The sequence below is a fragment of the Rhipicephalus sanguineus genome, chromosome 7 (genome assembly GCF_013339695.2).
Source record: "Rhipicephalus sanguineus isolate Rsan-2018 chromosome 7, BIME_Rsan_1.4, whole genome shotgun sequence".
NCBI classification, from domain to species: Eukaryota; Metazoa; Arthropoda; class Arachnida; order Ixodida; family Ixodidae; genus Rhipicephalus; species Rhipicephalus sanguineus.
Genome location: NC_051182.1, coordinates 8262470 through 8277716, shown reverse-complemented (window position 1 = coordinate 8277716; position 15247 = coordinate 8262470). Strand labels below are relative to the sequence as shown.

The window sequence follows — 15247 nt, the reverse complement described above, 5'->3', positions numbered from 1 at the left end:
TACTTACTCGAGATATAAAAACGTTCTAGAAAAACAGTACTCATGTTTCTACAATTTATTGAAAAAAACTTTCTCGAAAAACGTCACCAATGCTTTGCAATGTTTACAAGACACGTTTTCGCGACGGTTAAAGGGATACTGACCCAAAATCGGAAAATTTTACGAGAACTCGGTAAATGAAATCTCAGTGTGCGATTACATCGAATAGATATCGTCTCTGAGCAATTTTTTCAGTGGATAGTTGTATTTTCGGTGTCTCATCTTTCTACGTCGCATCCTTCTACGGTGCCTTAAACAATTCGAACAGATCGGCCGTGATGTGAGCACCGAGCAGTTATTCGTGCGTACTCTGTCGCTAGAAGAGTCGTCAATATTCAACTTCAGTTTTTCAATTTCACCGAGCAGATGTTCCATGCCCGCAGCACTTTACACTGTACGACAGCCGTTTGCGTTTCGTGCTGTAGCCGTTCACTACGCAGTTAAACTGCTCGTCAACTACAATTATCTTTTGCACAAGTAAGTCTCCGTGCCCGAAGCAAAGTGTGGGATTGGGCTAGTTGGTATTCCGTTATTAAACTGCTCAGCGCAAAAATTTTACACGGTACACATAGAAAAGACGAGGACCAGCGCTGGTCCTCGTCTTTTCTATGTGTACCGTGTCAAATTTTTGCGCTGAGCAGCCCGTTCCCGAGCCGGCGAGTGTAAAATATTCCGCACATCTTGTTCAATACCTCGTCGTAAAATCTCTCGAAAATCCACTGCTTTGAAGGCATAGCGACAGCTGACAAAAGCTGATCGAATGTTAGTGTGATGCAACTCTCAGTCTCGGTAGCGTATATAGGTAATCGCCTGCCTTTCGTTTTGCCGTTCTCTTTCTGGCGGCTCCTCCAAATTGGGCACTGGGCTTTCGCGGGACGCCGTGCGTTTTGGGGGGGATTTGCGCCTAAACCCCGAACATTTTGGCTTTGAAATGTGGGGTGGAAGTGCTGGGAACAAGCGCGGCACGGCACCTGGCGCGAGTTCCCACTTTCCACGTGGGATCAAAGCGTCTTGTCCCGCAACGACACGACGATAGTGCTTTACAATGTCGTCGCTCTCAAAATGAACGTCACAGACCTTGCATTTCGCAGTAAGCTTTCCATCTTTGCGATGCAAAGCCTGAATGGCGTAGGGTCTTTTGGAGGTCCGAAGAAGTGTCGTGAAGCGGAGTCGTCATTGCGGTAGCCGCTCTTGCAGCCCGGCGCAAAGCAAGTCGGCATACCGCACTGTGAATCTGTTCGCCCTCGTTACCCTTCGTACATCACTTCGTACAAGACGCTAAGCCTGGTCAAGAACAGTCGCAAAAATGACGAGCTAACAAAGCGCAGACGACGCTGTAACCCACGTGCGCTCGTACATCGGTGGCGCCGATCACAACACGCGCCAGCCGCGGGAGCTAGACGTGACTGCAGCGCCACTAGTTCTCACGACCGCCACGCGGACCGCCTCTCCGGCGGAGCTTTTAAACTGAGTTTGTTCTAGTAACGTTGGACGCAGTGGCGTACGTGTTTGTGGTAAGGGCTTTTATGTTTTCTTGATCTGTTATTTTTGGGAGATATCTTGTCTGATTTTGATCGTATTTCATGAATAGGCAAGCTCGCCCAAGAATGAACTGTTAGTTGAAGTGAGCACTCTGTCCCGTGTCTTCCTTGTGTTAATCGTCTGGTTTGTGCTGTATTTTATCCATGAACTATGCATCACCAACTAGCCTGCCAGCAAATTTTATTGAAGTTCGTATCCAGCTCTGCAGGCTGTCCGTCCTATCTTCTGTGGGACCCGCTCCGCATGGTTCCCTAGATCGCCATTGTAAATTTCAAAGCCAGAAAATTAGTATTTTGTATCAGAAAAAAAGTGCTACCTCCCGATTTAGAAGCTTTGTTAGGAGGGTTCGGACCTACACCTGGTCATGCAACTAGGTTATGCAAGTTACTTCGTTCTGAATGGCAACGACAGAGTCGGCTCTACAAGGACTACCTGTGGCTGTTCCTACGCGCCCAGCCTTCTCATCGGAACGTCTCCAAACAGTGGCAATCGTTCTCCAAGATGATCAACCAAACCACGGGTTTCCTTTGGCAACAAGCACTTCTGCTACTTCGGCAGCGTGTTCCGACAAAGACTTCTACTCAAGGGAACCGGGTTCATGTGCTAGGTGACGTGTCGGCATCCGAGGTCGTCAAAGAGGTTCTGACCAACGGGCCCAAGTTTGCCACCGAGCCTCAAAACTCTCCGGCTGAACTACTCGCCATGGTGAGGCAAGTGTCGGATGGTGCGCCTGATTCAGAAACCGAAAAGTGCATCTCCGAAGGTGTGGACGTTCTGCTAAGATACAGTAGGTCGCGTGAAAAAATTCCAGTCAGAAGCAGCGTAGCGTACCTGAAGGAGAACAAGTTAGCTGTCTTGGCCACAGATAAAGAAGGTGGTTTTACTGTTTTGACTAAAGGCGAGATAGTTCGAAGAGGCCTTGAAGCAGTTAGGTTAATTTTCGACAAGCCCACCAGTGTAAACTTAACAAAGGTAAAAAACAAGGCAAAACAACTCTGCAATGATCTCGGCTTGGACAAGCTCGCCCGCGCCATAGAAAAAAGAAAAAAGTTGACTTTAGATATGTTTTTTACCGCAAAGACTCATAAACCTGACTGCCCTCTCAGGCTAATAGTTTCGGAAAGGGGAACTTGGCAACAGCTCGTATCCAAGTTCTTACTAAGTTATCCATTCTAAAGATAAACGACCCCTTCAGGGTAAAAAATTCCGAAGTGACGCATTTCTTAGAAACTAACCAGACCCGTCTCACGTCAGCCTTTTCAGTTGACATGAAAGATCTTTATTATTCTTTACCACAGGATGGCGTAATGACAAGTGTACAGGAATGTATTGAAGCCTATGGTGAAGTTCGCTTTCACAATGAGACCGGAATGCGCTCGGCAGATTTTCTAGAATTGCTTTCTTCTTATTTGAAGTCTACCTATGCTAAATGGAATGATTATGTCCTTCTATAAAAGAACGGGATTTTTATAGGTTCTTCAATCGCCCCAGTGCTCAGCGACATTTAACTCTCAAAAGTTGACAGGCGTGTTTGTGAACGCCTTAAAGACACCTGTGTCGTGAAAGCTTTCAGATATGTTGATGATTTCATGGTTTTTCTAGAGTGTCCTAAAGATGATGCCACCAAAAACCTAGCCTTTGCCTTGGCAGTGCTATCGAGCTCATTACATCCTTTGGTAGTCACGCATCAGGTACCAGTTGACAACAGCATAAAGTTTCTTGATTTAGCTGTGCTTTTTGCCGACGAACACGTTTGCTGGGAATTCTAGCCACGCGCTGGGAAGCCGTTACTTCCTTTTAAATCGGCTCATTCTAAACTGGTCAAGGGAGCCATCGTTCAGTCATCCCTGTCCTGCGCACTGAGGAAGTCGTGTGTTCATAGATTAGAGAGCAGTCTCGGTGCCCAAGTATAACTTCTCACAAGTGCCGGTTTTCCTACGCCTCTTCTGTCAGCACTGGCTGAAAGCCTTCTGAAGAAGTTAAAAAAAGCTAGGTGTTCCGAGGCCGAATCCCCAGTGAAAGGGACGAGGAATGTGTCCGTCATTCCATATTGTCACATGATTTCCCACAACCTGAAAAAAGTGGGTAATCGCGCAGGTGTACAAGTGGTTTTTTCCGTGCCCCAAAAACTGTCTGGAATATGCAAGGCAGTAAACGCTGCTCAAGCTGTACCTCGGTGCACGACAAAACACCATTCGCGATTCGTGGAATGCGTGGATGAAGTGGTTTACTCCGTTCCGCTGACCTGTGGAAAAAGATATATCGGGCAGACGGGCACGTGCCCGAATGAGAGGCTTAAGGAGCATCACTATAACGTGACGAGACTGCTTTCAGGGCATTTGGCTATACACTGCCGGGATTGTGGCTGTAAACCTATCTTTGAGCAGACTTCTGTGGTGCGCAGATGCTGGGATAAGACAGCGCGCGAAATAATTGAGGCTCGGGAAATTGACAAGGCATGTTTGTTGTGTGTAAGCGCTCCTTCAATCTTATTAACAAAAAAAGAACTTGAATTTTTGCCATCACGAAGGGGATGAATTTTATATTCTGGAGAAGATGACGCAGTGGCGTACGTGTTTGTGGTAAGGGCTTTTATGTTTTCTTGATCTGTTATTTATAGGAGATATCTTGTCTGATTTTGATCGTATTTCATGAATAAGCAAGCTCGCCCAACAATAAACTGTTAGTTGAAGTCAGCACTCTGTCCCGTGTCTTCCTTGTGTTAATCGTCTGGTTTGTGCTGTATTTTGCCCATGAACTACGAACTATGAGATCAACCGCTCTGTGTTTCCTTTAGGTAGAAACTCTGACATTGTTCATGTTAGCAAACTCCGACGTTATTTTGTACCTTCTGAACTGCGACTTTCTCGAGGGGAGGGAGAAAAGTGTAACCGATGAACAAGGCGATGGTAGGAGAAGGCGACGAAGTGCGCGTGCTTTAGAATAAATGCTTGGCATCTGAACTACGACGCGTCTCTGTTTTGCAACGTCACACACACACACACACACACACACACACACACACACACACACACACACACACACACACACACACACACACACACACACACACACACACACACACACACACACACACATATATATATATATATATATATATATATATATATATATATATAAACAATAAAGTGCTAACAAAGGACCCGGAAGTAAAAGTTGAAAAAAAATCAAGCACGTAGGAAAAATTCTTCAGTAAAGGACTGACGTTTCGGCCGCGGGACCGGCCTTCGTCGGACCGGCCTCCGACGAAGGCCGGTCCCGCGGCCGAAACGTCAGTCCTTTACTGAACAATTTTTCCTACGTGCTTGATTTTTTTCAACTATATATATATATATATATATATATATATATATATATATATATATATATATATATATATATATATATATATATATTCGCAAAATCGGATAATTCGGACGTGATTTTTGCTCCCAGCAAGCGTATGAATTGTTTAATGGCATCAAACTCTCGTTAATTCGGTTGTGTTTGGACCCAACCCGTTTAATTCGGCCGATCCTTGGAGCGCGCCGACCGTGATGCGCCGCAAGAGTGCGGCGCAAAGGAACGAAAACGGCGTTCGCGGATATCCGGAACGGCCACGGGCTTTCAGAAAGGCGAGGTCGGCACCCACAATCGCGTTGCTGGTACGTAATAAGGTATGGGTTCAGAGAACGTTTCGGATTAAGACACAGGGGTCAAATAAGCCGCATTCCCACTGTGGACGAAGTCGCAAATGACGAAAATTGCTGCTTTTCCACTGCTGTTATGCAAAATATTTGCTGGATTCCCGTATTCATCAAGAATATGAAAGTGCATTGATGTAATCGATATTAATTTATTGTTTTCTCGGTACGTTTGATAAATCGACATTCGGGTAATTTTGACAGTTTTTCCGGTCCCGTGACGTCCGAATTACCGAGCTTTGACTGTATATATTGCCACGCCCAATTTTTGTTTTATTTTGATGTATACGGGTTTGACCAGCAAGGACGGTTATCCAAGCTTGACGCTGTCCGCGAAGCACTGTTCGAGAAGCTTCGCGATTGTAGTACATTGTTTTGTTAATATTGCGCGCCGCACGCGAATGTTCCAGCTTTGTCAAGAGATAACGCCGCCACCAGCGATATCGCTGGAAAGTTCGATAGCGCCTGTATAAAAGCCGACGCGCTTGACCGCTTGTCAGTTGATCGACGGTCGACGCTCTGTTCGCCGCTATCAGTGTATTGCTGTAGTTTGACTTTCAGTTTCCCGGCCACGAATTCGGCCAAATAAACAGTTTCATCTCGGACGTGCTGAGTGCTGTCTTCGTCGACGTCAAGACCACGTGATATCTGGGCCGGGAAACGGAAAGTTAATTTACAGCAATACACATGGTATGCACTGATAGCGGCGAACAGAGCGTCGACCGTCGATCAACTGACAAGCGGTCAAGCGCGTCGGCTTTTATACAGGCGCTATCGAACTTTCCAGCGATATCGCTGTTGGGGCGTTATCTCTTGACGAAGCTGGAACATTCGCGTGCGGCGCGCAATCTTAACAAAACAATCTACTACAATCGCGAAGCTTCTCGAACAGTGCTTCGCGGACAGGGTCGAACGTTGATAACTGTCCGTGCTGGTCAAACCCGAATGCATCAAAAGAGAACAAGCAGTGGGCGTGGCGATATGAAGTGTTCTTCTGGTTGAAAGTCAGCTTCGTCACAACTCTGGCAGGCCACAAAATAAGTTGTGTTTGGCACGATCACAGTGTAGTGAAGCAAACTGTCTCTAGAATTGAACGAGTGCTTATAAAGTTATACAAAGAAAATTTTCACCATCTCCCACTAAAGAGAACCATTTGGGGTTGCGAAGGAGCGCATGGGTCGACTTAATGTTCCGTTGATCACGGGCACCTTGCCCGTTGTTAACGCGTCTTTGCAAGTGGAGCACACCATAAATTCAGTGTCGTAGCTGCTGCTGTTACTCGTCCTGAACTCTTGTTGGAGCACGCCACGGGGGTTCATCGCGCGTGTGCAGAATATCGTTCCCCGACGCCATCACGTGATTGCTGAGAGAGTGTAAGGGGGAGAGGCCACAGCGTCTTACCAACACCCTCTAAAATTTCTAAAGGGTGTTGGTCTTACCCAGCCCCTGACACAGGCCCGAAAGCGCTAGCGCGTGCCAGCACAAGTGGTTTTGTCTGCGTTACGCCAAGCTAGGACAACATACGGCAGCCCGGGCCCCTAAAGTGCTCTGCACGTATTACCATCAAAGTGGTCGAAGAACAAGACGAAGAAGACATCTCCTTGGCGCGAGCTTGCGCTCAATATGTTACAGATGGCTATGGTTGGTTTTAGAAAGCGGACGGTCGCCAATGGAACTACGGACAAAGCCGAGCGCGAAAGCTGCTTCGCAACTAATATGTCATTCAGAGTGTATTTCGCTTGCTTGCTCAATGTGCCGATCGAGCCAACCACTAAAAAGAGGTGGTTCTGGAAGTAATTTTAGATGTGAAGCAGCTTTTGCGCTTGGCTTTGTCTGTAGTTCCATTGGCGACCGCCCGCTTTCTAAAACCTACCATAGCCATCTGTAACATATTGAGCACGCGCTCGCGCGAAGAAGTCTTCTTCGTCTTGTTCTTCGATCGCCTTGGTGATGATACGTGCAGAGCACTTTAGGGGCCTGTGCTGCCGTATGCTGTCCTAGCTTGGCGTAACGCAGACAAAACCACGTATGCTGGCACACGCTAGCGCGCTCGGGCCTGTGTAAGGGACTGGGTAAGACGCTGTGGCCTCTCCTCCTTACACTGTCTCAGCAATCATGTGATGGCGTCGGCGAACGAGATTCTGCACACGCGCGATGAACCCCCGCGTTGTATCCTAGTACGAACGTGCAGGCACGCGCTAGCGCGTTCGGGCTTGTGTAAGGGGCTGAGTAAGACGCTGTGGCATTTCCCCCTTACACTCTCTCAGCAAAGTGTGTCTCAAGGTAGCATCCTTGGCCCGATGTTTTTTATTTATTACATTAATGACATTGTAGAAACTAGTGATGTATGTAAGTTTGTCGCATATGCAGATGACTGCTCCATTTTCTTTACAAGAAAAGACTTAGAAGAAATAACGCCTGTAGCTAGCACTGTCTGTAACAAAACTCAACACTGGTCAAAGGCAAACTGCTTGATTCTTAATGAAGCCAAAACAAAATGTGTCATTTTGCGTGCCCAAGGAAGTTCTACTACATTCCCAGATAACATTGTTCTAGGTCCGTATACGATTACCATTACGTCCTGTATGAAAACACTCGGAGTTATATTCACAGCGCACATGTCCTGAAATGATCATGTTGGCAATGTTTGTGGAAAAGTGCGAAAAGTTGTTGGTCTTTTAAATCGCTATCGAAATACATTACCCTATAAAATTAAGCGCCTCTTTTATCATGCTCTCTTCCACTCACATCTCACTTATTGCTCACTCATATGGGGTAACACCACCGCACAAAATATTCGGATGCTGGAAACACTTCAAAAGAAAGCAGTTCGAGCCATTGCGAATGTTTCTTTCTCCGAACATATGGAAGAGCTTTTCCGGCAAATTAAAATAATAAAAGCGGGTGACATTTGGAAACTGAAAACTCTACAATGCTATGTAGGAAAATTTGCGCTAAACTAGAAAAGGACAACACAAAGAAGGAACACTTCAACAGATCGAGCGCACATCTGTTGAAGTGTTCCTTTTTTGTGTTGTCCTTTTCTAGTTTAGCACAAATTTTCCTACATAGTATGACCCAACTAGCCCCTCAACGTCCTGATCTACAATGCTACAAGAGTGCTATGCTAGGAAAAATAGATTGATTTCTAACGCTCGCAGATCTACAAGAAAATAAAAGTACATATTCGTATCGCCGTCAGGCCCCATGGCAAATCCCTTTTTCACGTACAAATTATGGACAACAGCGCCTTTGTCATACACTGCATTCCCTGCTTAATAATTTCAACAAACAAAGTGTTGATGTGTTACAGCTAAACAAAAATAAAATGTTGACTTGTTCCTGTAGAGGCTCAATAACAACATGTGTTTAGAAAAAAAATCGCATCCCTTTTTTGACATGCTGCTGCTATTGTACTTTTCTTTCTATGTTATAAAGAAGTGTTTCTCGGTTGTACTTTGTAGTTGCCGTATACTTGTTTTCATTTATACACTTCGCTTCCTTTCATCCCAATGTTCATTTTATATTCAGTTGAAACGTTGTTATTTCTTTAATGCTTTATACTTTCTAACATGCTTTCTTTCATTGTTTTGAAACCAACATCACCACTGTCTGCCTGGGGGACCGGAGCTTTGTCAAGCCGAAGAACTTTCGGCTTTTCTCCAGTTCTCCCTTTTTCACCTTATGTATGAAATGGTGAAAATAAAAAAAAAATTATTGATTGAATCACGTGATGGCGTCGGGGAACGAGATTCTGCAGACGGGCGATGAACCCGCGTGGCGTGCTCCAACAGGAGTTCGGGACGAGTAACAGCAACAGCAACTACAGTGAATTCGTGGTGTGCTCCACACGCAAGGACGCGTGAACATCGGGCAAGGTGTCCGTGATGAACGGAACTTCAAGTCTACCCATGCGCTCCTTCGCATCCCCACATGGTTCCCTTTAGGGGGAGATGGTGAAATTTCTTCGATAACTCGTGATGTTAGGGATAAAGATATGCGAGCTCAAACCAAATAAGTCTAGCTGCAATGCAGAACATTACTTCACTCACTAAATGTGGGAGCCTCAGGCATGACAACGCTATTTTTTATTTTCGCATTTACTTACCTAAAACAGTAGGCGAAATGCATGCGTCCTTAACATTGCAACAGACTCGTAATGCACAACTACGAATAAAGATTGACTGTTAACCTAAAGAGACCAAGGCGAACCTTCACTGATTCACGAGCAGGTAGCCTGACGCACAGGCTACCTGTGTGTTGTTCCAAGAAGCTTAGTCAAACATGGTGGTGACCCATGGTCTGGAGTGTTTCGGGGAATCGCTTTGAGCAGTACAATGACACCTGTTTATTGCGTAGTTTATTACTTTTTTTTTTTTTTGCTGATGCCCCAACAACTGAATAATTGAGATTAAATCATTACTCAAAAATTGTAGAGCTGTAATTCCTCTCCATAAAGCCCTACCGCCAAAAAATCAACTCTACCACTTGTCAAATGGCTGCCGCAGTGTTACAGTTGACTTGCTGAGGGGGGGCCGCACCCTCCTAAAAATGAAGCGGGGGCTGGGCCCCCCTTGACCTTAAGCTCTGGACTTAGGCATCTGCAGCCGATTTTCTGGGCGCTGAGCACGGGGCCAACGATCAAATGGTCGCACGAAAATTTTCTGAAATTGTATCGCCCCTGGTAAAAGGTAGCGCCTTTTCCATCCTGCGGAAGATAAGCGCCATTAGCGTGCGGGAAGCGCGCGCGAATGATTGTCTCAGTTCGCGCTTTCTGCTACTCGCTGAACATCGCAGCCCCGACGTAGTAGCGAAAGTCTTCGTCGCGGAAGAGCTTGCTGCACACACGAATCGTAGACGATGGCTGCTTGTTGGTTCTTAGCTTCACAACCCACGCTTCACACAGTTTCTTGTCCCACGGGCACCGGTTCAGGCTGACACCAGGGTTGCGTAAGCCTGGCACTGCGGCACCAAGAAGTAGAGCGGCATGTTCGTCTCCTTCGGAGGCAGCGGCGCCTTTAAATTGGGTTCAATTAGGTTCAAAATATGATAAAATCTCCGCATTTGAACAGACCGCAGGGTAGGTGGAACTTAAAGCTCGTTTTGAAACCACGCGGCAGCGCTCCACAAGCAGACGACGCGGCCGCTGAGAGCACGTGATCCTGCCAAGTACGTCACTCCCACAGTGGCGCCGGCGTTTCCAGCGGTGGACCTCGCGCCCAATACCTACAACAAACCAATGCTCGACAAGGCCAAGGAAGATGCAGCTATGCCTGGTGGTTGCTAGGCGACCACTTAGCATAGCTAGACGGTCGAGGCGAGGCGGCGCTGGTGCACGTTCGACACGTCCAACATGAAACAAGGAAGCTTTTTTTTTTTTTTTTTTTTTTTCTTCGAGCCTGGTGGCAGACATGTCACCGCCCCGTTTTAAAGGGGACGCTCATAGAATCCATCCAGGATCTTGGCGCGGTGCTGCAGAGCGTTGCCAGAGCTAGGCGAAGCGAAGCGCAACACTGCCAGCTAGGCAAAGCGCTGACACACATAGGCGTGCACAGGTTTCCCCTTCAGGGGGGGGGGGGGCGAACGCGGGCGAAGGTTCATCGCTGCGCCACCCCCTCCCTATTAGCTCAATGTAAGGGGCACTCTTTGTGCCCCCCCCCCCCCCCGGCTCCTTGGGTGACTAGGGCGGGCGGCCGCCCCCCCCCCCCCCGCCTGCACCCCTTCCTCCGCACGCCTATGCTGATACGTCATAGCTAGGCGCAGCTTTTGTGAACAACGCGCGGCGCAACGAAAAGCGTAAACAGGTTCGCTGTTAAAACAGCAAGTCACTTTGCGCCTTCCGTTCTTATGTAAAACACATCATTCGTATCCGCGTTTCAGCAGAGAAATGGTTTCAGTCGCACTTGTGGCGGGAGAGAAGGCACTATTGATTTGATTGATTTTGATTTGATATATTTATTTATTACAACGCGCGTGATCGGAGGTGAAGGGAGAACCCATTCAAGAATGCCTTGAGGAAAGACCCCGTACAGCCAATGACAGCAGCTGGCGTAGAAAAATCTCCTTAAACTGTTCATGCATACACTTTATGATTAACCATTTTAAGCAGAACATGAAATTGGAATACACCACCAATGTGCACAACCATACTTGTTACCCTGCACAGAACGTCACATTCACATCAACATGATTTACCAGCACAACACTTCATTACAACTTTAGCATTGCTAGTGTCAGATTGGTCGTTTCACGACTTCGGCGCACAGCTGCCCAAAATCTTTACCTAACTTGCGCGAGCAAAGACTTTTCAGTGAGTCAGCGCCCGGATGCAAGTTGCAAACAGGGTGAGGTTGAGCGTATGTCCACGGAGCGCGCTCAGCTGGGCCCATCGTCTGCTAGGCTCTTCCTTCATAGGGGCATCAACAAATATTAGCGAATTTAAGACCAACCATGTTCTTTGGCCTATCGCCTGAGTGGGGACCTGGCGCGCACGCTTACTTTTTATTCTCTCGATTGCTTGATGCAACATTTATCTTCGGGACGTAAAATCTGAGCAAAACCATTCGCCTACTCACGGGGCCTGTTCGTGTGAAGTGCGCTGATATGGGGTGACGTCCTTCAAGAAGCGATATCACAGTTTCGCCGCAAGGGCGAAGCAATAATGCGATAGCAATAATAATGCGATCCATGTCCTTACATAACGACAAGGAACCGTGTGGTGATTACCGTTGTAGATTCTAAAAACGGTCTTATCACTCACCTGCCACGGGAACGATCCGCGAAGCGACGATGGTTTCTTCGGTGGTAGGCCGCATTGAGCATATTGCCAAGAAGATGGAGGCGTGCCACCTCCGAGTGATGGCTGCGGTTCCGCAGAAAACCCTTCTGCCTGCTGGTGAGGCAACTTAGACGGTGGTATATTCACCGGGTAGCCTCCGGGCACTACGGGCGCTACTGGTTGCTTGACAGGCTCATTGAGAGGAACCAGACGCCCTTCTTCCGGTCTGCTAGGCAGCTGAGATGGCGGTATATTGACGGGGTAGCCACCGGGCACTACCGGCGGCGGTGGTTGTTTGACAGGCTCATTAAGCGGAACCAGAGGCCCTTCTTCTGGATGGCCAGGCAACTTAGATGGCGGTATATTCACCGGGTAGCCTCCGGGCACTACAGGCGCTACTGGTTCTTTCACTGGTTCATTCAGAGGATTCAAAGGCCCTTCGTCCGGTCTGCTAGGCAGCTCAGATGGCGGTATATTGACGGGGTAGCCACCGGGCACTACAGGCGGCGGTGGTTGTTTGACAGGCTCATTCAGTGGAACCAGAGGCCCTCCTTTTGGAGGGCCAGGCAACTTAGATGGCGGTACATTCACCGGGTAGCCTCCGGGCACTACAGGCGCTACTGGTTCTTTCACTGGTTCATTCAGAGGATTCAAAGGCCCTTCTTCCGGTCTGCTAGGCAGCTCAGATGGCGGTATATTGACGGGGTAGCCACCGGGCACTACAGGCTGCGGTGGTTGTTTGACAGGCTCATTCAGCGGAACCAGATGCCCTTCTTCTGGATGGCCAGGCAACGTAGATGGCGGTATATTCACCGGGTAGCCTCCGGGCACTACAGGCGCTACTGGTTCTTTCACTGGTTCATTCAGAGGATTCAAAGGCCCTTCTTCCGGGCCTCTAGGCAGATCAGATGGCGGTATATGGACGGGGTAGCCACCGGGCACTACAGGCGGCGGTGGTTGTTTGACAGGCTCATTCAGTGGAAACAGAGGCCCTTCTTTTAATAATAATATCTGGGGTTTTACGGGCCCTTCTTTTGGATGGCCAGGCAAGTTAGATGGCGGTACATTCACCGGGTAGCCTCCGGGCGCTACAGGCGCTACTGGTTCTTTCACTGGTTCATTCAGACGATTCAAAGGCCCTTCTTCCGGTCTGCTAGGCAGCTGAGATGGCGGTATATTGACGGGGTAGCCACCGGGCACTACAGGCGGCGGTGGTTGTTTGACAGGCTCATTCAGCGGAACCAGAGGCCCTTCTTCTGGATGGCCAGGCAACTTAGATGGCGGTATATTCACCGGGTAGCCTCCGGGCACTACAGGCGCTACTGGTTCTTTCACTGGTTCATTCAGAGGATTCAAAGGCCCTTCTTCCGGTCCTCTAGGCAGCTCAGATGGCGGTATATGGACGGGGTAGCCACCGGGCACTACAGGCGGCGGCGGTTGTTTGACAGGCTCATTCAGTGGAACCAGAGGCTCTTCTTCTGAATGGACAGGAAACTTAGATGGCGGTATATTTACAGGGTAGCCTCCGGGCACTACAGGCGCTACTGGTTCTTTGACGGAATCGTCGGAAGAAGCCACAGATGACTTGCCTGCTGGGTCAATTGGACTTCCTTGTAAGGGTAAGTCGATGGGACCATATGGTACCACCGGTGGAGCTTGTTTATCCGTAGGGAGGTCATCGGTCCCCTCACTTGAGCGAGTGGGGTAACCAGGCAGACCCGATGGCATGACATTCGGTACGGCTTCGTCTCGACCACCTATCGGCGGCAATTTTCCAGTCGGCTGTGGTTCCTGGGCAGGGTACAGTGACCCTCCCGGTTGGAACGTTTCTGATTCAGAGGAATCCACGTGCTGCCCTGGAATAGATGACATACGACTTAACTTCTGAGCGAATGATTCTCTTTATCTAAAGAATAAACGCGTGCGTTCACCGTAATGGGCATGCATAGCTCAACGAAACATGTTTATTAAGATTTTGTGCCGTTAGAGGGTACAATTGTGCATTCAAAAGCTAATTACTAGAGACCGGATTTTAGGTGAATGCCAATTTTGTTCCTTGCGCTCCTATCGCGCCACTTTAATATATGAGCATGAATTAAAGGTTAAGAAGGGCTTTTAGAGTTTTTATAGTGCCTATAGATGCCTATTTTTGGCGTTTGTGCCTAAATGCTTACAAGTGCTTATAAATGCCTATATTCAAATTTGAGGATGCCCACCGCCGTAGCTCAGTGGTAGAGCATCGGACGCGTTATTCGAAGGTCGCAGGTTTGGTCCCTGCCGGCGGCAAATTGTCTTTTCGTCCACTTTACTTTCTGCACATTTTTGTTGCAATTATTACAAATAACGTCTCCAATACTTTCCTTCGCATTATTGTCAGTTAGTGCTCATTAATATTGTGTCTAACAAAGAAAAACGAGCCCTTAAAAGCCATCTTCTTTCTTGGAAACATTTCGGCGCGCGCACAAAAGACGGAAACGAAAGGCGAGAAGCCAAACGGGCGCGACAACTCGCCCAGCTCTCCATACTGTTACATTCCATCTTCTTTCCTTCGATCATAGCAAGGGTCTCGTTCTGGCAGACTTGATGCCTTCAGGTAGTATGCGATGGATTATTGGTCAGCTGCCAGCTCGTAAAAAATCACCTGCTGTATGACGCCAAAAGGCAGAAAAAGAGTGTTCCACACTCGCCGCTATGGCTGCGATCGGCGCTGACTAACACTCCTAGGTTTAAATGCACATATATACCCTATAAAGTGGACTGGGGGATGACCGTCGCCGTAGCTCAGTGTTAGAGGATCGGACGCGTTATTCGAAGGTCGCAGGTTCGGCCCCTGCCGGCGGCAAGTTATCTTTTCGTCCACTTCACTTTCTTCACATTTATATTCCAGTTATTACACATAACGTCTCCTATACTTTCCTTCGCATTATTGTCTGTTAGTTATCATTAATATTTTCAAGTTTGGCGCTTATATTAACACTATTTAGCGTCAAGTTTGGCTCCCGGGTGCAGTTTGAGACTGTTATTTATGTTATCGCGCGAAAGGGACTGTTCGGAACTATGTGGTTCAACCTAGTCCTCTAGTTCAACCAACCCCCAGAAACAACCGCTAGCAGCCGTCAAGTGGGACACGAGCATTCGCCGCCGCAGAGACGCGAGCGGTTGGCGAATGCGACAACGTGGAGCG

The 15247-nt window shown here is 47.9% G+C and overlaps 1 protein-coding gene across 1 annotated transcript in view; it reads right to left on the bottom strand.

The window, feature by feature from the left end:
* Positions 1 to 15247, bottom strand: part of LOC119400572 (proline-rich protein 36) — a 342207-nt gene that overhangs the window by 141974 nt on the left and 184986 nt on the right. The window contains exon 4 of the mRNA XM_037667633.2: positions 12046 to 13919. Coding sequence (XP_037523561.1) covers positions 12046 to 13919 — 1874 coding nt within the window. The remainder of the gene's footprint in view (positions 1 to 12045; positions 13920 to 15247) is intronic.